This window comes from Gadus chalcogrammus, chromosome 11, assembly GCF_026213295.1.
Source record: "Gadus chalcogrammus isolate NIFS_2021 chromosome 11, NIFS_Gcha_1.0, whole genome shotgun sequence".
In the NCBI taxonomy this organism is placed as follows: domain Eukaryota; kingdom Metazoa; phylum Chordata; class Actinopteri; order Gadiformes; family Gadidae; genus Gadus; species Gadus chalcogrammus.
Window position 1 is genome coordinate 9,883,566 of NC_079422.1, and position 19,049 is coordinate 9,902,614.

At 45.0% G+C, this 19,049-nt stretch overlaps 2 protein-coding genes across 7 annotated transcripts in view; one reads left to right on the forward strand and one right to left on the reverse strand.

Annotated features, from left to right (window-relative positions):
- On the forward strand, positions 1-4,590 carry dnase2 (deoxyribonuclease II, lysosomal). 3 transcript variants are annotated; one of them, XM_056603111.1, is made up of 7 exons: positions 1-304; positions 681-778; positions 1,327-1,498; positions 1,952-2,045; positions 2,266-2,430; positions 2,698-2,916; positions 3,804-4,590. In XM_056603111.1, the coding sequence occupies exons 2-7, from the start codon at positions 681-683 to the stop codon at positions 4,208-4,210; spliced, it is 1,155 nt and encodes a 384-aa protein (XP_056459086.1). In that variant the 5' UTR covers positions 1-304; the 3' UTR covers positions 4,211-4,590. The 3 variants fall into 3 exon arrangements, with proteins under 3 accessions (XP_056459086.1, XP_056459084.1, XP_056459085.1); XM_056603109.1 differs by having other exon boundaries at positions 2-416; XM_056603110.1 differs by lacking the exon at positions 1-304 and adding an exon at positions 311-416 and having other exon boundaries at positions 1,958-2,045.
- Positions 3,356-19,049, reverse strand: part of rgl2 (ral guanine nucleotide dissociation stimulator-like 2) — a 26,512-nt gene continuing 10,818 nt past the window's right edge. Inside the window, exons 2-19 of one of the 4 annotated variants that reach the window (XM_056603103.1) lie at positions 18,439-18,486; positions 17,142-17,225; positions 16,846-17,015; positions 15,310-15,366; positions 14,574-14,770; positions 14,036-14,139; positions 13,445-13,660; positions 12,218-12,321; positions 11,324-11,408; positions 10,799-10,858; positions 9,887-9,973; positions 9,583-9,615; positions 8,869-8,990; positions 8,695-8,781; positions 8,473-8,566; positions 7,895-8,119; positions 6,952-7,066; positions 3,356-6,554 (exon numbers count right to left, since the gene is read on the reverse strand). In XM_056603103.1, coding sequence (XP_056459078.1) covers positions 6,373-6,554; positions 6,952-7,066; positions 7,895-8,119; positions 8,473-8,566; positions 8,695-8,781; positions 8,869-8,990; positions 9,583-9,615; positions 9,887-9,973; positions 10,799-10,858; positions 11,324-11,408; positions 12,218-12,321; positions 13,445-13,660; positions 14,036-14,139; positions 14,574-14,770; positions 15,310-15,366; positions 16,846-17,015; positions 17,142-17,225; positions 18,439-18,486 — 2,070 coding nt within the window. In that variant the 3' untranslated portion in view covers positions 3,356-6,372. The remainder of the gene's footprint in view (positions 6,555-6,951; positions 7,067-7,894; positions 8,120-8,472; positions 8,567-8,694; positions 8,782-8,868; positions 8,991-9,582; positions 9,616-9,886; positions 9,974-10,798; positions 10,859-11,323; positions 11,409-12,217; positions 12,322-13,444; positions 13,661-14,035; positions 14,140-14,573; positions 14,771-15,309; positions 15,367-16,845; positions 17,016-17,141; positions 17,226-18,438; positions 18,487-19,049) is intronic. The other 3 variants (XM_056603104.1, XM_056603101.1, XM_056603102.1) reach the window with 3 other exon arrangements.

Below are 19,049 nucleotides of genomic sequence, written 5' to 3' on the forward strand. Positions count from 1 at the left end.
TCTGGCTGAGAGGCTTTGACGTTTCATGAGGCATCATCTCGGCACCACTACTGCAAGTTTAATTTAGTCTATCAATGAAATGGGCAGCCATTGTTGTGACGTGATCTCCGAGCGAAAACGATTCGAAAACTCCGAACTCCGACCCAACAGCGGTACTTTCCTCCGAGCTCAAGGTCTGAACCTTCCGGAAACGCCGACCGTTTTGAAGGCGACAAGGTTCCACCTTCAAATAAGGCTCTGCATGCATTGTTTCATTGTTTAGGAGACCGCTGATTGGTCCCACTGCCTGACGTCACGTCCCGAGGTGCGTATGCAAACTAAATAAAAGTCCTCCGAAACAATTTTTCGGAATGAGGAACGAACTCAATTCATTAAACTCATTGAATATAGTCAAGACTTATTTCCTCGTGTCGAAGGTTTGTGCTATTTATTATTCATCTCTATGCTATCGATTTAATCTGCTTTAACAACATGTTAACCGAATGGCAAAAGGATTCCGCAATGATGTCTAAATGAAACCCTAGACTGAATTATGTATGGTGCTATTTCATTTGATCAATCTTTTTAAATGCGACCCTAATCCCAATCATAAATAAGCTTGTAATGCAGGGTGAATTGTTGTTTCGCGTTTATGCTGTCCAAAACTGACTACTGTGTGCCTACGATCTTTTTAATCCTAGATGTTTCTGTTCATTGCCCTGCTAATCCTGCATCAACCAGCAGAGGGAGACACATCCCCTATCACTTGCTACAACGATAACGGGGAAGCGGTCGATTGGTGAGCATAAGTAATTATTTAACGTCATTCATTATTTAAAAAAATAAATTATGAAATAAAAAAAGCTATTTATTTGGAATTATGTTTCAACCACGACAACATAGACACACAAATGCGTTCTATCTCTCTCTCTCTGTAAGTCTCTCTCACCCTCACTCTCTCTCTATTCAATTCAAATTATTTTATTGGGATTTAAAAAAAAGACTTCTTGCTTTGCCAAAGCAAACATTAAAAAAAGCGATTGAAATATTGTTTACAAGAGAACAAGAAAACATTCAGTATAGCAATAAATGTATAAACAAAAAGAAACGTGAGGAAGAAATGCTAATCATGAGGGACATTACTAACTTCTCTTTCTCTCTTCCTCTTCCTTGCTCTCTCCCTCCGTATAATGAAGGTTATTTCCATGCTATGCTTGTCTTCCACTTTGATCCCGTTTTCTATTGCAGCTGCTTTGCTGGCCTTGTCGCTCTCAAAGGGTCATTTGACCCGAAAATCACATTTTATTTAAAAAATGTTAATCACAGAACTACCTCGCTCTCCACCAGGTACTACCTCTACAAGCTGCCTAATCAGAAGGGCAGTAAGGACCCTGCTAGAGGGCTGATGTACCTGCTGCTGGAGAAGGGGAGCGAGGGGTGGACGGAGGGCAAGTTCAATGCCAACAGCACCGCAGGGGCCCCGGGGAGGACCGTGGGACAGCTGTACGGCAGCCACAAGGTCTGGCTCTCTCCATCCATGCCCTCCTTCTGTCTGTAGGGGATGCATGCCTGAGATTGGGCTGAGCTTTTGTTAGGGAGGTTGAATCAGTCTGAATGCACCAAGCTTTGTGTTTTTCTCGGTGCTCTTGTATTTTGTGTGTGTGTGTGTGTGTGTGTGTGTGTGTGTGTGTGTGTGTGTGTGTGTGTGTGTGTGTGTGTGTGTGTGTGTGTGTGTGTTTTTGTGTTTTGGTTATATGTTTGTTCTCAAGACTAAGACTAAAAAACGTAGTATATTCGATTTTGCAGTTCCCATTCCTAAAAAGTCTATTCCTGTCCTGTACTCTCTGTTGCTCACCCAATTTTCCCTTATGGGATTATAAACTACACTTTATCTCATCTCATCTTCCTATCTCATCTTAAAAACATGAAGTCACGGTTTATGTTGTCCATGTTTGTGTCCATATTTGGTCAGAACCAGGAAGTGGCGTACATCCTGTATAACGACCAGCCCCATAAACCGGCCCCAGGGCTCAGGAACTCTGAGAACACCAAGGGCCACACTAAGGGTGAGGACTACACTGTCAACTTCACAAAAGTATATATCTCTATAGCAACACACTCGCGATAAAAATGTTGTTCCATCACATCATCTATTTTTATTCAAATGTGTTAGTGTTATTGCACTATATTTGTGTATAGCTTTTTTTTATTGTGTCCTTACGGTGTCATAGCAACTATGAAAAGCTTTTTTTCCTGCCAGTTGACCAAATTCAATCCTTCTCGTAGGCGTGGTTCTGCTTGACAAAACCCAAGGCTTCTGGTTGGTCCACAGCACGCCTAAGTTCCCTCCCCCACGGGCCGATGGCCAGTACTCGTACCCCGCGACTGGCATGAAGAAGGGGCAGAGCTTCCTCTGCGTCACCTACCCACTGAAGCACTTCCAGACCATAGGTGAGAGTAGACCCATTCTGATGTTAGGATGAGAAATGAGGGCGGTACGAAACATAGCAACGCTATGTTGACACATATTTTGAAATAAACTGACATGCTAACAAGTACATTTTCTGTTTTGCGTTTAACTGTGTAGTCATTTCATTGTTATGCGATGAATTGTCCTTATTTATTGATATTTTTTAAATAATTATTGGCAGCAGACATTGGGGAGGGAAGCTAGTAGCTAGTAGATGTGAGTGTGACGATAGCTCCTCTGTGTTTCAGGAGAGCAGCTACTGATCAACCAGCCTACAGTGTACGATTGTGACGTCCCCCCATCCCTCGCCACCGCGGTCCCCGCCTTACTCACTCTTTGCAAGCAAAGCATGCCGGCGCTTCAGGTCTTCCCACAAGTCAAGCCGATGACCAATCGCAGCGTGATTCTCACCTCCCTCGATGGGACCGACTTTCTCAATTTTGCAAAAGGATCTGCTTTTAATAATGGTAAGACACAGGTTTGCAGCCAGGAGAGTCTAGTGTTTAAAACCTTACTTATATTCTCTCTGGGTGAACCAAAGATGATGTCTTCACGACCCTCGTCGCTGTTCAGATGGCTATTTGTCATCTGTTGTTCACCTCCGTCCTTTTTTACCTCCACTGGAAAATGTTGCATACATAATAATACAAGATGCCCTCACCTCTACTTGCTCATTAATGACATGTTTCTATAAAATTTACTGTCGCTTTGGATAGAAACATCTGCTAAAATAACATCATAGTAGAAGTTCTTGATGGATCATAAAACTAAAATGTAAACGTCATATGTTAAAAGTACAATATGTAACAAATGTACGGTGCTACTTCTAAACCATAAAATTGCCGGGAAATATCAGCAGAGTTTAGAGCAACTACCAGAGCAGTTGCAATGGAAAGATTGGGACAGCCTGGAGCACAGAAGGATTGCAATAGGGATTCCACATGGCGGCTTTATAATTTGCAAACAAAGAATAAATTCCAAAGATTTTTATAAGCTGATCATCGTGTACGACTCGTCGTCGCTTATCACTGATGAAATAGAATAATTGCGCTTGTCTCGAATTGTAATGTTGCCCTCGGCTCGTCTTGTACCCTTGTGCCGTCTGGGCCAGGGAGGAGGAAGGTGGGGGAACACAACTCTCCCTAGACGAACACAACCCTCCTATATTGTGAATTTGGACTGCAGTTCCCATTTTAAAAGCATGGTTACCATGATGCATATTGTACCTTTTTAGATGCATGTGTTGTTATAAAACAAAAAATACTATAAATGCTGCAAACAAGCTCGGGTGACCTCACATGGCCTTCATTTAAACCCTCTGCTGCTTTCTGTCTCATGTGGCTGCTGCGACCAGACCTGTACTCATCCTGGGTGGCCCCTACCCTGCAGTCCCACCTGTTGGTCCGGTTCTGGGTGTGCGCCAAGGGTCACCTCCCCTCCAGCTGCACAGGGCCCTGGAAGGTCCTTGACGTCTCGGTCGTGAACCCGGGCCACACAGCCAACATCAACGCCTCCGCAGACCACTCAAAGTGGGCTGTGAGTACCCAGGCGCCTGGGTCTGGGAGCGGGTCTGGGTCTCGGGGCGTTGGGGGTTGGGTGTGTGTGGGGGACATCAACAGGATCCAGGCGGAGGAGAAGCGGGGCGGGGGTACCGTGTGCCAGCAGAACCCTGTGGTTTGGAAGGCCTATCGCAGCTCCGCCCTGTCTTGCATGGATTGTAGCAACGGTACGATGTGTGATGCAGCGGACGTTAACGGCTAAGCTAAAGTAATGACTGTTCAGGCTTTAAACAGCTGTGAAGAGTTCAAAATCTCATTTGCCATTCAGGTGATTGATTTATGCTTTTGTATGAACCATCAAATCTAAATGAAAAATCATTTATTTTTATTTTTGTATTATTATGATTCAGACTGTATTAGCTGCTAAATACACTGATCACGGAATTACTAAGACTAAGTACCTAATGTTTGTTGAAAGTCAAAATCATGTATTGTAGGCCTACACTGGAGATGTATTTTGTGGCTTGTTCAGGGGTTGTCTTTTTATCCAATGTTGATGTCTGTCTTTTTTTACATATTTTCTGTGATGATTGAATCAGAATAAATATGTTTAGCAAGAGGATGTTTGTTTCTAATTTCTAATAATTCTACACAAATTCAATCATTATTTAGAAAAGAAATCATAGACACCTGTTTAACTTTTTGGTCAGTTTGGATAGTGAATCAAATGGCAACTGGACTTCATATAAAAGTAAATTTATTACCACAAAAATAAGACATACTTTATGTAGTGCATAAATAGCTTTTGATGTGGGTCGGGACAGCGCTTTGAATGACTGCACATCCACACGGAAGGTATACAATCAATTGCAAATACAAGAAAAATAAGCACCCATAGGAGAAAGGCACTAAAAACAACTAACAGTGTAGCAAATGCGCTCACACCATAGGCGTACAAGCCGCCATCGCAAATTACCCATAATCCTCTCTCCGGCCCGACCGCGCCCCAGCCATCGGTCTGTGAGCAGGCCTCATTGGCTCCGACGGGGCTGGACGAACCAGAGGTCACCAGAACTCATTGAGAGGGAACTTGTCGGAAGAACGACTGTCCTCCATTTTCTTTGTAAGCTGGTTGCTTTAAAGATTGTGTGGCTCGTCTTACTTACTGAAGAGACACACAACACCATATCGAAGATGGAGGCTTTATGTTGTACGTAAAAAAAAGTGCACTGAAAAGTTAAGTTTTGCGTAGGTGGCTTTTTTTGCATCGACAGTTCCGTTAAAAACCAAATAGATGTAATTGGTTAGAGGACCCAGATTATAATGATGAGGTCAAGACATGGTCACCCTGATCAAACATAGTTTAAAACATGAACCAAACATCAGCGTTGGCTTACGATTTGATGAAACGTAACTGGAAACGTTAGCCTGTTAGCGGTGATGTTACTAGTTGTTTTTTCTTAGTGTTTTCCTGTCAACTTGTTTTGGTTGATTCGATTTATTTTCATTCTGTGCTGTATTACATGTAATAGTTAGGTAAAGACACAAGCTTTGAAAGTGCTCTAAATTTAGGTTTCTTGCATATATATATGCATTTGCTTTTATCAAGGCATACAGAGTACAACACGTTTTATGACCTTATCGTAATTTCTGAAACGATAAATCATCAGTGCTCATTTTAGTTTTTTTACAATTAACTAGCAATCTCACGACAAACTACAAACAATCCTTATAACTGTAAACACTGCCCTGACATCACACACACACACACACACACACACACACACACACACACACACACACACACACACACACACACACACACACACACACACACACACACACACACACACACACACACACACACACACACACACACACACACACAAACACACACACACAAACATTGATGCTTGCATCAGATTTCTTTTTCCATTTCCAGTCATAACTTTCCATGGTCTGTAATTTTTCCTTTGTCGGAAAACTGTATTGACTGTATTTCTACATCGTGTTAAGACGTGTCCCACTGCGGGGTATTGGTCTGGAAAATCACAAGGCGGAGCCACAGCTTCTCATCCAGAGCTTCCATTGGCTATCAAAACGGTTCCATCACCCATGGCCCCCATTCATTGCTTGGTCAGCGCCGTGTGAGGAAAAGCAAGGTGGAGCTCAGAGCTCCTGGTGTCCCGACCTGTGGAGACTTGATCCAGGCATAGGCTGCTGGAGGGGAGGCTGAGTAGACCAGAGGAGAGAGAGGAAGCGCTTTGCATGGGGGGAGAGTGCAGGGCTGGTTAGCTTTAGAGATGTGTGCTTCTGAGACAAGGCCATGTTCCAGGACGTCTACATTCTTGACATTACTCTGAGGAGAGCAGTGGATCATGGAGCTACGGAGAGAGAAAAGCACACCGGGTGGATCTTTGGATGTCAAAACAAAGTTCGGACGAGTCTCCGCCCCTTGGCCTTGATTCGAGGGAACGTTGCGCTGGTCTCTGTGCTGATTGGCTGTGGACCAAGCAGAGTTTTCCCACCTTTCCTCCTCAACAGGAAGTCAACGCTCGATGAAGTCATGGCGTAGAAGACATTGCCGGTGGCGGGGATGATCAGCTCTGTAGCAACAAGAAACAGGAAAAAAACACGCTTGAATAAGTATGAGCAATATTCCATTAAAAACCAGTTAGCATATACTGTTCACTACCACTACTGCCAATAATGCGTTTGTATTTCAGTTAAACTACTCATATTATGTCCAAAAAAATATTTGATTTATTATAATAATATTATTTCATACATACATGGGATTAACAATTTGGATCTTTTTAAAATAAAGTTGTATATTTTTTAGCAATGCAAGTATTGTAAAAAATGCTTTTGCTTTTTTAATAGCAGAAATAATGTTACACATCAGCATAATCATCGATGAAGTCGATGCTAATCCGAGAATCTTTATATCCATGTCGAGGTGTGCTGTGAAAGAGAGCCCTCCAACAGGGACCCATGGACGACCTTTTCCTTCAGGGAGGAGCTGAATGAGCTCGTATCTGGAGGCCTCCCTGGTGTCCTGGCTGTGCTTCTCCAGCGCCGAGCTCACCACAGTGGGGGTCTTATCGTTACTGGTCACCTGATGGAGAGAAGAAGAGCAGGACCACTCCCTCAACACACGTGACACGTTCCTCAAGATGCTGTACTGGGGGGGGGGGGGGGGGGGGGGGGGGGGGGTGCTCATCATGCAGGCCATCTGCCTCCAACCGGGGTTCAGGATTTGGATGACTATTTCCCCCCCTTATTACACAGCCTGGTTAAATACTTGTTTCTGATTGGTCAAGCAAGGCGTCGGTCTGTTGTTTCTGTATAGCAGACGGATGCTACGAACAACAGACCGTTACTATGGACGCTATTCCAACAGCAACAGACACAATCAATTTAATCTATTATCTATTTTAAATAAATAAATCATTTTTGGGTTCTTTATTAAGTAGTCATGGGATTTCTTCAGTAAGTAGGTGTGTGATTCAGCTTGATTCAAGACTGCATCAACCTGAGAGGGTTTATTTCACTGTAAAAAACTCGCTGTACTGTACATTATCCCTTACTTTAAGCATTCTGGCATATTTACTTCTTACTCATTTAGCAAATGCTTTGATCCAAAGTGATTTACAGTGAACTCAAGTAGTGGGCTTGTTAGGTTAGGGTGTCTTTCTCAAGGATCCCTACAGGTCAGGCTGTGGACATACTGTCATGGCCAGTTGAATCCACTACCCTTTCATGTAATATTTACAATGTTATAACTTCCTTACTATGAACTTTCTCCAGATCAAACCCTTGTCTAAGAGTAACCGGAGATTTAATTCAAACCCTGATCGCAGCCCAAATCTATGTTACGGTATGCGGTTCGCAATAGCTGCAATAACGCGTTTTGCCAGTGGTGGCGCTATAGGGGGTGCCGTACCAGTATGCTCCTGTACAGGTTGCCGTCTTGCAGGTCCATCCGTATCCTGATGATGCGCATGTCGGGCCCGGACCCCTGGCTGTTATAGGACGGGTTGTTGCCGCAGGAGACCGATCTGCGATGTGATTTGACGGGCGTCGAAGGGGTCAACGATACCGGGCTGGACTCGTTGGTGGGAGGGGAAGTGTCCACGTCGAGACAGGAGACCGAGGGGGACTTCATGTGCTGTGGATGTGGTAGTCATAGCAACGAAAGGCTGTGAGGATGACATTGAAGGATGGTTTGGGAACCACATTTGCCTGAACTTGATTACACTTCAGTCATAAGGTCTGTGTGTGGGTATGTGTGCGTATGTGTGTTTATGTTGTAGGTTAGCAACCCATTGCAATATATGACGACACAAACGACACAAAAAATTTAAAGCGTCCCTGGAAGATATATCTGCGTTTGTCATCAATAGACACTGAACTGTCCTTATTATGTTCAGAATTGTATTTTTCAATCAAATATTATCTTGTTTTCCTTCCCACAATCAACATTGACAACAGCCAGTACTCATATTGTTATTCAACAGTTACCTTTGCAAATTTGGAGAGCAGTTGATTGACAGGAGAAGGGAAGTCAAAGGAGGTATCGCAGTCGCTCGCTAGGCTCGTCTGGGAAGCGCTCAAACTGTCAAAAATACAATCACAAAGACCAGAGTCCTGTTGAGACTTTGAAAACCACCACCTCTTGCCAAAGTTCTTGAAAAGTATTTTTTCTTAATATTTGTACAATTAGTTTGGCGTCATCTTGCTCACCTGGCGCACTCTGTGATGATGACGGTAGGCGTGTAGACGCGGGGGCTCGGTTCGCTAGGGGCTTCGATCTCATTGGACAGTCTGTAACTGCAGATGGACAGACAGGTCAGCTTAAAAAAATTGGATTCTGCAATAAATAAAAGTAAACTTATCCAATATGTTAGCTTATTTGACCTCTCCTCCTCTGTTAAGGTTGGCGCGCTCCAATACCAGTCCACAAAGGTCTGGTCGGACCAGAACACACAGTTCTTACAGGAGGACTGGAGGAGACGGATCTGTGCCAAAACCTCAAATTCCTGTTGAAAATCAAAGGTTTGATCTCAGCTTTCATGGTCAAGAACCTTCCGGAAGCAAAGACAGGCACCCATGGATGTACTTCAGTAGCTGGGTGTTAGAACAGACCAGCGGAAGGGTTCTGGGTTCAAACCCCAACCTCCGCAGCCTACCTGTAAGTACTCACTTAGCAAGATGTCCTAAAGGCCTACACACCTGAGCTCAAGCCTAGAGCGCAAACAGAAGCTGAACCTTCTTGCACACTGGAGGCAGTCCAACACGGACTCACTCATCTAGGTCAATGTCATGTAATGGAATTGCCGGAATCAGCTGGAGAAAAAAAAAAGTGTCCGAAAGGGAAGGTGGAGGCGGAATAAATAGGCCCACAATGCACTTGAGTTCTGGCTGCGGTGTGGAAGTGCTCACTGCTGACCATGGGAGCGGGCTGAAGGCGCATGCACTCTATCATATCGCTCTAGGCTTGAGGTTTGGTGTTTTTCGGCAGCAGCCCCTTTGGTGTGTACCTGTCAGGACCTCTTGATGACATGTATCTAAAACAACGTCATTGTGAGTCCCCTAAGTTCTCAACAGGATAAATAACATTATGATACATACCCTCCTCCTTTTGTCAAAGTTGATGTATCCGTTCTGTGGGGGGGAAAAATAGAGGAGGTGTTGAAGCAGCATGATCAGCCCTGGTGTGTTGTAGTTTATGCACATGCTAATTACTGATCTTGACTGATCTTCTTTTGGTAAAGAAAAGCTTTTGGATTAGAGTGTTGTAGCCAAGGCTAGTTATGACAGAAGAGCAAACAGTTTGCTGACTTGTAGCTATTGCTAGTTATTACAAAATAGCTAAATGTGTGTTTGTTGTTTGTTGTAGCTAACGCTAGTGTGGAGATAAGATTAACGGTCTGACTTCAAGGTTGTCCTTGACGGCTGTGTCCAGCATGGTGAGGTCCGTCAGGAAGATGCCCAAATAAGGCACTGTGCCCTGGGCGCTGGCCTGAACACATGAAGACAAGTCAGATGAATCATTAGATAGATATCAAGCAAGGACATCATGACCCACACACACACACACACACACACACACACACACACACACACACACACACACACACACACACACACACACACACACACACACACACACACACACACACACACACACACACACACACACACACACACGCCTTAAAGTGCTCCAAATAGTATAAATATAACCCTGTGTGTGCCTGTGCGCGCGCGCGTGCGTGCGTGCGTGCTTGCGTGTATGCTCGTGTGTGCGTGTGTGTTGCGTAACCCATTTGGAAGCAGTCTTTTTTGTTCTGCTGATCTAAGCACGGTTACATAACTCATATTGTTTATGTGTCTCAATACATCAAGTTTCATTTCCAGGTCAAATTCTGGATAATACGACAATTGAAAATCTAACTCAGTATGACAATATCACGAACATCGAAATACAGAAGAACCCAAACCATCATGACGTCATGGTTTCACTTCTCACTTCTGAACGGCCCCTTAATATACCACCATGTGTGATCTTCATTAGCCATTATTAGACCTTACAAAATCTATCACAAACAGCTTGAGAGAGCAGATGCATCACTGGGTACGGTCAACTGGGTTATCTGGTTGGTCTAATCCAGATCTGGGTGGATACTCCCACGTGCGATGACACTATACGGTTGATTATAAAACGGCTGATTGTACACACATCTGTAAAATACGCCCTTCAATCGTTATAGTTTGTTTGGCTGAGGGAGTGCAGTGACTGAGTTTTTTTTTTAACCACAAAACGTAAAAAAAAAAGACTAAGAGTTACCCCAGGATGACGCCGGTTGTTGGCTCGGTTGTCGTGGATCGCAAACTTCGCCGTTCCCTCCTGAAACGGAGGGGGGAACAAACGCAGCGTCAAAGCCCTGCTGAACTATGACCTCCTCAACACGTTTGGTGGAGTTGTGATGAGTCGGCGGCCAACGCTCTCCTCTGAAAGACGTCTCATTCTTCTTCTGAGACGCTGAGATCAAGGCAATTTTAACGCATGGGTGGAAATATGAAAGCCCATCAAAGCTGCCGTGTTCCCCGACATCAAAGGTCTCAGCGAGGCTTCCTGAATGAAAAGCTCGGACATCTGTTGCGATGGATTCCATGAGGCGGGAAAATCGGAACAATATAAATGGGAGGGTTTAATTCACAGTCCTGGCTGCATAGCCAGCAAAAAAAGGTAACTGACCAATAGCGTACATGGGATTGGCTCATGAACTTCATTGTAATTGTGAAGTGGTTGGAGTTCATAACTGTTTCCCTACTTTTTGTTATGCATTTTGTGTACTTATTGGCCACTCACCCCCTTCAGTAGGACCCTGCTCTGAGAGTAGTTGTCCTTGTCCGAGAAGATTTCCGACAGCTCCTCGTACCTCCTCACTGCTTCCCTGTTCCGTTCATGTGACCAAAACAAAGATGGCGTTTGAGAACGTAGAACCTCTCTTTTGGAATCGACAGTCAAAACACAAGTAGAAGGTATTTGATAGAACTGTTGATGTTTTACACTCATAATGATCCAAGGAGACCTAACGATTTCTTTACTTCAAAGTAAATTTGATAGTACTTTGATGCTCCTGGTGTTTTGTGTGGTCTTTCTGCAGAGACGAGTCTCACACACCTGCCTGTCTCCTGCCCAGGTAATGATGAACAGTCACCCACACCTGTCTGTCTCCTGCCTAGGTAATGAATGAACAGTCTCACACACCTGTCTGTCTCCTGCCTAGGTAATGATGAACAGTCTCACCCACCTGTCTGTCTCCTGCCTAGGTAATGAATGAACAGTCGCCCACACCTGTCTGTCTCCTGCTCAGGTATTGAATGAACAGTGTCTCACTCACCTGTCTGTCTCCTGCCTAGGTAATGAATGAACAGTCTCACACACCTGTCTGTCTCCTGCTCAGGTATTGAATGAACAGTGTCTCACTCACCTGTCTGTCTCCTGCCTAGGTAATGAATGAACAGTCTCACACACCTGTCTGTCTCCTGCTCAGGTAATGAATGAACAGTGTCTCACTCACCTGTCTGTCTCCTGCCAAGGTAATGAATGAACAGTCTCACACACCTGTCTGTCTCCTGCCCAGGTAATGATGAACAGTGTCTCACACACCTGTCTGTCTCCTGCCCAGGTAATGATGAACAGTGTCTCACACACCTGTCTGTCTCCTGCCCAGGTAATGATGAACAGTGTCTCACACACCTGTCTGTCTCCTGCCAGGTGCGTCGCAGCCGGTGCAGAGGGTTGCTGCGCAGCGCCGACACGATGGCGTACAGCGAGGAGAAGTTCTTTCTGGCGCGACACTCCTAAATAAAAGCAAAGATGCTTAGAATCACAGACCAGACTCTCCAGGTTCATATAATATGCACACAGACATCCATGTACAGACTGCTCCAAACGATGAATCAAAAACTGATACGCATTACTATTTATATTTATTAAGCATGCCAGTACACTACTTTGGAGTATAATTGTAAGACAAATAGAGTAAGATGTTTGAGCATTTCGGAATTAGCTGATGTTCGGAAAATACCAGACAGCCATTTGTCCATGACGAGCCATAACAGGATGCATGGGTGTGTCTTGTGTGTGTGTGTGTGTGTGTGTGTGTGTGTGTGTGTGTGTGTGTGTGTGTGTGTGTGTGTGTGTGTGTGTGTGTGTGTGTGTGTGTGTGTGTGTGTGTGTGTGTGTGTGTGTGTGTGTGTGTGTGTGTGTGTGTCATTGAGGAAGAGAGAGCTTTTTTACTTAGGAGATCAAGAAAATGGAACTTGACTTGAAGAACCGTTCTTTCCTCCATATGTATGACTTTACAATATTAAGCAATAAACAACAATCGTGTCTCTCTCTCAGTCCTCCTTTTTGAAACACTTGAGACGACAAACTTTGAACAAATGTTTTTGACACATTGTTTTTGACACACACTGCTTTAGGATTAGGAAGATAAGAGCCCTACAGGTACACTGTGGACCTCGGGGATCGAGCCCACGCACCCTACCCGCTGCACTCATCCTGCATCTTTCACCTTTGATAACTCAGCAGGTGCTCTTTCCTTGAGAGTTAACCTTTGACCTCTGATAGGTTGATGCATAACACAGAGAGGCCTTTCTCTTCCCCTAGGTTGTCCCCTATGGTTCTCGTGCTGCGCTGCCTTCTTTTGGTGGTTCTCACGTGTTTCAAAGGCTTTCCTAGCGCAAATACAAGTTACAATGTGGTCAAGTTTGGGGGCGGGTCACAGGGCGGCTCCGCTCATGAACCATAGAAAAGACCTAAGAAAAGGTCCAACAGTGTCCAGAAGCCGATTCTTACTGTTATCACCATGGTAATGCCTCATTAAGGCGCACAGCCCTGCTCCAAAAGAGACCCACAAGCACTCCGAACGGTCTCCCTCCGTTTGGCCCTTTGTGATTGGCCGCTTATAGAGTCCCTCACCTCCGCCACGCTGATCCACTTCTCCAGGAGCCGGGCCCTCTGCTGGCTCTTCAGGTGGATGGGGCAGAGGCTGGAGGCCTGCACCACGTTGGCCAGCCGGTTGAACTGACGGACGGTGGCCCGCACCGACCAACAGACGTCCTCGTGGCCCTTCTTGTCCCGCTGGGACCACAGCGAGCCCAGGCAGTGGTACGGGACCAGACGCACAAACAGCTCCTGGGGAACAGCAGGGAGGGAGGGAGGGAGGGAGGGAGGGAGGGAGGGAGGGAGGGAGACAGTGGGGAAGAAAGGCATGGAAAAATTATTTGAATGCAAGGTGACAATCAAAATGAGGTAAAATATAATATTATATAAAAATATACATTTAAAAAAATAGAGCAGGAGAATAAAACTGATATGTGTAACCAAATTAGAAAATGTTTATACAATTTGTTTCATTTAAATGATATTTGTTATGAAGTGAGAACGAAGAGGGAGCTGATTCGGATACCTTCGTCTGGTCTACAGAGAGGATCGAATTTAAACGGTAACGAAGTTCCGGAACTGTGTTTAACCCCATGGGGAATAAAAGAAGAGACGAGCCGATCCTACCGTCTCCATCTTGGTGAGCTGCTCAGCGATGAGCGCGGCTGGGAAGACCAGGACCTTGGTGGGTTCAAATGCGGAGGTATCAGGGGAAGGGTCTGGAGGCTGGTCTGGGGGAGGAGGGGAAGACACACAGTGAAACAATGAACAACAACCTTAATAAACCGCCAAACTCTAGTTCTCGCATTCCCTTGCCAGTTCCGTGTTCTGATTACACACCATTAGCAGGGGATTCCAGCTTCAGCCCTCCCTGAAAGCCTCCAGCCCACAGTGCCCTATAAAAGGCCCCCAACCTTGACCTCTTACTGGTCTTCAATCGCATTTTAGGGACATGACCATACTTATTGTACACATGATACATATTTGAGTAAGTATTATATTATAATAAGTATGTAAGTATTATAAGATGTAATTGACGTGGCTTGGTCGTCCTGTGCCTTTCTGTGTAATTAACTTGCTGCCTCACTGTGCTTGTTGTCCCTCCCACCCTTATCAGTCTGACAGAAGGTGAATCCCCTCTGGTGGTGACGCCCGTGGTGTTTACATGAGCGTGAGTCCGACAGCAGGGCCTTCTCGCTGAGCTCCTCTGCGATGCGCAGGATTCGTGCACACAGGTCGGCGCCCGTCAACGTGTCGCTAGGCAACAGAGGGGCGAGGTGGAGCAGGCAGGTGGGGTCCCCCAGTGTCTGGAAGTCCTCTGGGTACTCCGCCAGCCAGGTGCTGAACACCATGCATACTGCCCTAGAGAGAGATGTATTATATATACTGTACTGTATGTTCTATAAATACACATATATATATACATATATATATATATATATATATATATATATATATATATATATATACACACATACATACAGCCAGGTGCTGAACACCATGCATACTGCCCTAGAGAGAGAGTTGTGTTATATACTGTACATGTGCTGAACACACATATACAGCCAATACCATACATACTGCCCTGGATGTAAACATCATTATTTAACATGTATAAAAATGCAGAGCAAAATAAAATAAAAAACACGAATGCATACAAGATCTTGTCATTATATATAAGACCTTATATATGATAACATCGCAAAGAAAAACACACACACACACACACACACACACACACACACACACACACACACACACACACACACACACACACACACACACACACACACACACACACACACACACACACACACACACACACACACAAATTCACACTATCTGGTTATAGCTAAAGTTAAAGTGAAATGGTGTCTCTTGATATATATTTGTTGTCTCACTCGTTGAAAGACTGTCTGGTGTGGCTTCTTGCATTGTCTCCCGGTGGGTTTTCCAATCTGGGAAAACAATGAAAAACAAAAGAAGGAACATAAGACACTTTTAGCTCAAGAAGTTTAAAATGAAACACAAGTTTTACCCGACTTCAAACGCAAACACACCCAAGTGTCAGAAATAATACTTCCTGCTTGGTAATGACCTAATTTAAAACACTTTGTTGTCACTGCAAGGGCTGAACGACGAGGAGGACGACAGAGATATGTTCCCACTTAAATAACATATTTTCCTCAAATAGTCTCACTTCTCTCGCACGCTCGCTGTGAGAACTTGGCGCACATAAAGAGCAGCCCTGACTTCTGTGATAATATAGTCTGTTCAATACGACACTGTTCCTTTTCAAATCCACTTAAAAAGGAAGTCTTTGATGAAGCCCCACGCTGAAAACACAGACGCGACGGGGAGAGTCGGGAGTGCGCAGGTGCTTCCCGTCGGGAGTCTATAAAGGAACCTCACAAACACACACTCTTGTGGACACACTGGGTAAACACACACACGTTGAACAAGAGAGTAGCGTTGACTTCATGGTTTCAAAGCACAAGGGGGACGGAACCACGTCGAATTATTAATAATAAATTTTGCTTTGAATCCGATGCCGTCTTCTATAAGGAGAATGGCCTTTAAGTTAAGTTGAATATTTACTTCTGTGGTCTGGGGTAATCTGTTTTATCTGTCTGTCTAACCCAAACCCTCCACATGGCCCTCACCCTGCTCGTCTGACCATGTCCCTTAAGCCTCTGCGCTGTCCTCACTCAAAGGTTAATGGAAGTTTGAAAACATCTCGTGAGCAGGGTAGGATGTGTGTACAAGAGAAGATGGGAGGGCAGCAGGGCGGCCCCTAATAGGAGTCTGTCAGAAGTCTACCCACTTTTCTACCCACTTTTCATGAGTCACTTACTTGCCAAATAAAAAGAAGAATACATCCATGGTCGCAACAAACCCTTATGTAACTTGTAGCTGCATCTTGTCAGCTCCACATTGGTGTGTGTGCCAGTATGCCTTTGAAGGTTTACCTTCCTGGACCCTACTGTTTACATTACCCGAACCCCCGAGGGAGCTCCATACATCCACACACAAACATATGAAAAGCGACCTTTTCGATATACCTGTGCTACCACCGTCAAGCTCTATTGCAAATACTTTCTTCTCAATAAAGTGGTGTGCAGTCATGCACACCACAGTAATGCTCATACTTGTAAGCATTATAATTGAAAGGCTGACGATTACACTTTAGTATTACATGTAAGTAGCAGAAGGTTAACAGAGAGGAAAGAAGGGGAGAGAAAAGACACAAAACTACAATGCACAAATAAACAGGTGTGAGTCCGACCTGCTACCAGTCATTCCCTCCGTGTTCCGACCCCGTGTCCTGTCATCACCGTTTTGTCCATAACGGCACCAAAATCCCATACAGCACCACAACACAACATGGCACCATAACACCACCCCACCCGTGGGATGAAGACCCCCCGGTGCCCCACCTGTCTTTGAGGATTTCCAGGACCCTCCGGGTGGAGGTGAAGGAACGGAAGGTGGAGAGGAAGACGGCGATGAAGGAGGAGTCCCCCATGGCGAAGGAGTGGAGGAGGTGCAGCACCAGCTTCTCCTCCGTCCCCGCCTTCACGCACTGCGAACGGGAGACAGATTTGGACTGCAGGAGAGAGAGAACCAATCAGACACCACCTCCTCTGGCCCCCTCTTGTTGCTCCACATGTTTTTTATACTTTGGTCAAGTGTGATGTTTGTGAAATCCATTTAAAAACAGGTGTATTCTCACCAGTGACCTGTTGGGGGTGCTGGGATGTTGTTTGACCACGACGGTGTAGATGATTCCATCCTCCTCTTCCTCAGCGACTGTGGACTGAGGAAGACAGTGAGCAGTTCAGTTAGGGTCATATGAGCTGATTGGATCCAGAGAGTCAACATCAAACAACCATCACCACCACCACTACCACCACCTCCACCACCACCACCACCACCATTGAGATGAGAAGAATCAGGAAATGATCTCAAAAACGATGACGTTCACAACTTGTATTGATGAAAGTACAGATTGGGCAGGCATCAAGATTGTTAAATACTTGTCATTCAGAATTTAAATTTGAAATGTGAAACTACAACTGAAAACCAAGCCAAGCCAAGTTTTGGTTCTAATAAAACACACGTGAATGCAGCTGACAGAAACTAATTCTGGGCGATGCCATCGGCCAACATGCGGTCATCTGACGATACAACTGCATCAGTGATCGGTGCAGTCTTGAGCTGTTCTCAGTTTGGTAACCGAACACCAGTATCCCAGCAGGCATAGTTAATTAGGTCTCAGCCTTCTGGACGTGAAGTGAGATGTGAGATGTAATCCATTCCTTTTAAAAGGTCTCGGGTCTCAGAGATGTTGCGTCCACGCATTGCATTGATTTCTGCAATGCAGTGCTTAGTTTGTAATTTTATAGTTGTGGGGGGAATCCAGTGAAAACGGCAGTTAGTAAGTAAGCACGGCCCATGGCTCATGTATCTTAACTGCCTATGGACACCTGAAGCTCTACTATCTTTATGATAGTCTTTATGATTTCTTTGTTGCTAACATATATACATCACGCCACCAACTACCAAGAGAACACCCAACATCCATCAGCCCTATAGTCTACCGAGATTGACGGTTCCACACAGCGTGTATAGTATATGTTTTATGATATATTATAATGTAATATTATGATATTTGATGACCCCCTCTCCTCCCATCTTTGCAGAGCATATGTGTTTAGAATATGGACTTTGAGTCCAAACTTTACTTGTATGATGTTAAATGTGGGGCAGGAGAGTGTAGGGTTTGACCCCCAAACAAAAGGTACTGGGATTGATCCCCAATGACCACAGCCTAACCTGTGGGTATCCTTGAGCAAGAAGCCCTAAGCCCTCCCTGCTCCCTAATGACACAGATCTGGTACGTCTCTTTGGACATCATAAAAGCATCTTCTAGCCGGTAGATCTATGAGGCTATGAGGTGATCTATGAAGCTGTGAGGTGAGCCAGGCAGACAGAGTGGAGGAGACCAGAGGTTAGGGTTAGAGCTTTACCAGATCCAGAGGGCAGTACCACGTGGATTTCATGGGTGAGGGGTCCACCTGAATTAGACGACAACATGACGTTAACACGTACGCGAAACACATAGATGCAGAACACACACAGACACACACACACACACACACACAAAAACACGCTTGACAGACATGGGCAATAGGGATGTTCACGAGCGGTCGGCTCATTGTTTGTGCTCGGCACCGGGAGCAGCAGTCGGTTAAACGCTTTTTGTTCCCTCTCTGGTAAAAGTATTTCTGCTGATACATATAAATCGCGAATGCACAACATTCATCATTGATAGAATTATGCCTGTAAGAACGGGAATGTGCATGAGATTAGACCTAATGTGGCTCCCCAAAACATGTTATCAATCATTTCATATATTCCTTTCATCTGATGACAATTTCACAGCAGCGCTCCTCGCTCCAGCCAGGAACATGGCGGGGCTGAACTGTTCTGCTCGCTCCACAGGCCCATTGTTGGAACGTCAATCACTGCCGTCCGTCTCAAAAGACACCATGATCCGCCCAGTCATGTTCAGGCCCACTTATGTCTTCAATAATCCTACTGAGTTGGAGCGAGGAAAGCAAACTGGTGCGATTGTGTG

Bases quoted from the DNA above. Each gene is read 5' to 3' on its own strand.
- dnase2 (XM_056603109.1), top strand. From the start codon at position 351: ATGAGGAACGAACTCAATTCATTAAACTCATTGAATATAGTCAAGACT. The intron at 417-680 runs GTTTGTGCTATT...TTTTAATCCTAG, and splicing joins CTTATTTCCTCGTGTCGAAG to ATGTTTCTGTTCATTGCCCT. The intron at 1,499-1,951 runs GTCTGGCTCTCT...ATATTTGGTCAG, and splicing joins AGCTGTACGGCAGCCACAAG to AACCAGGAAGTGGCGTACAT.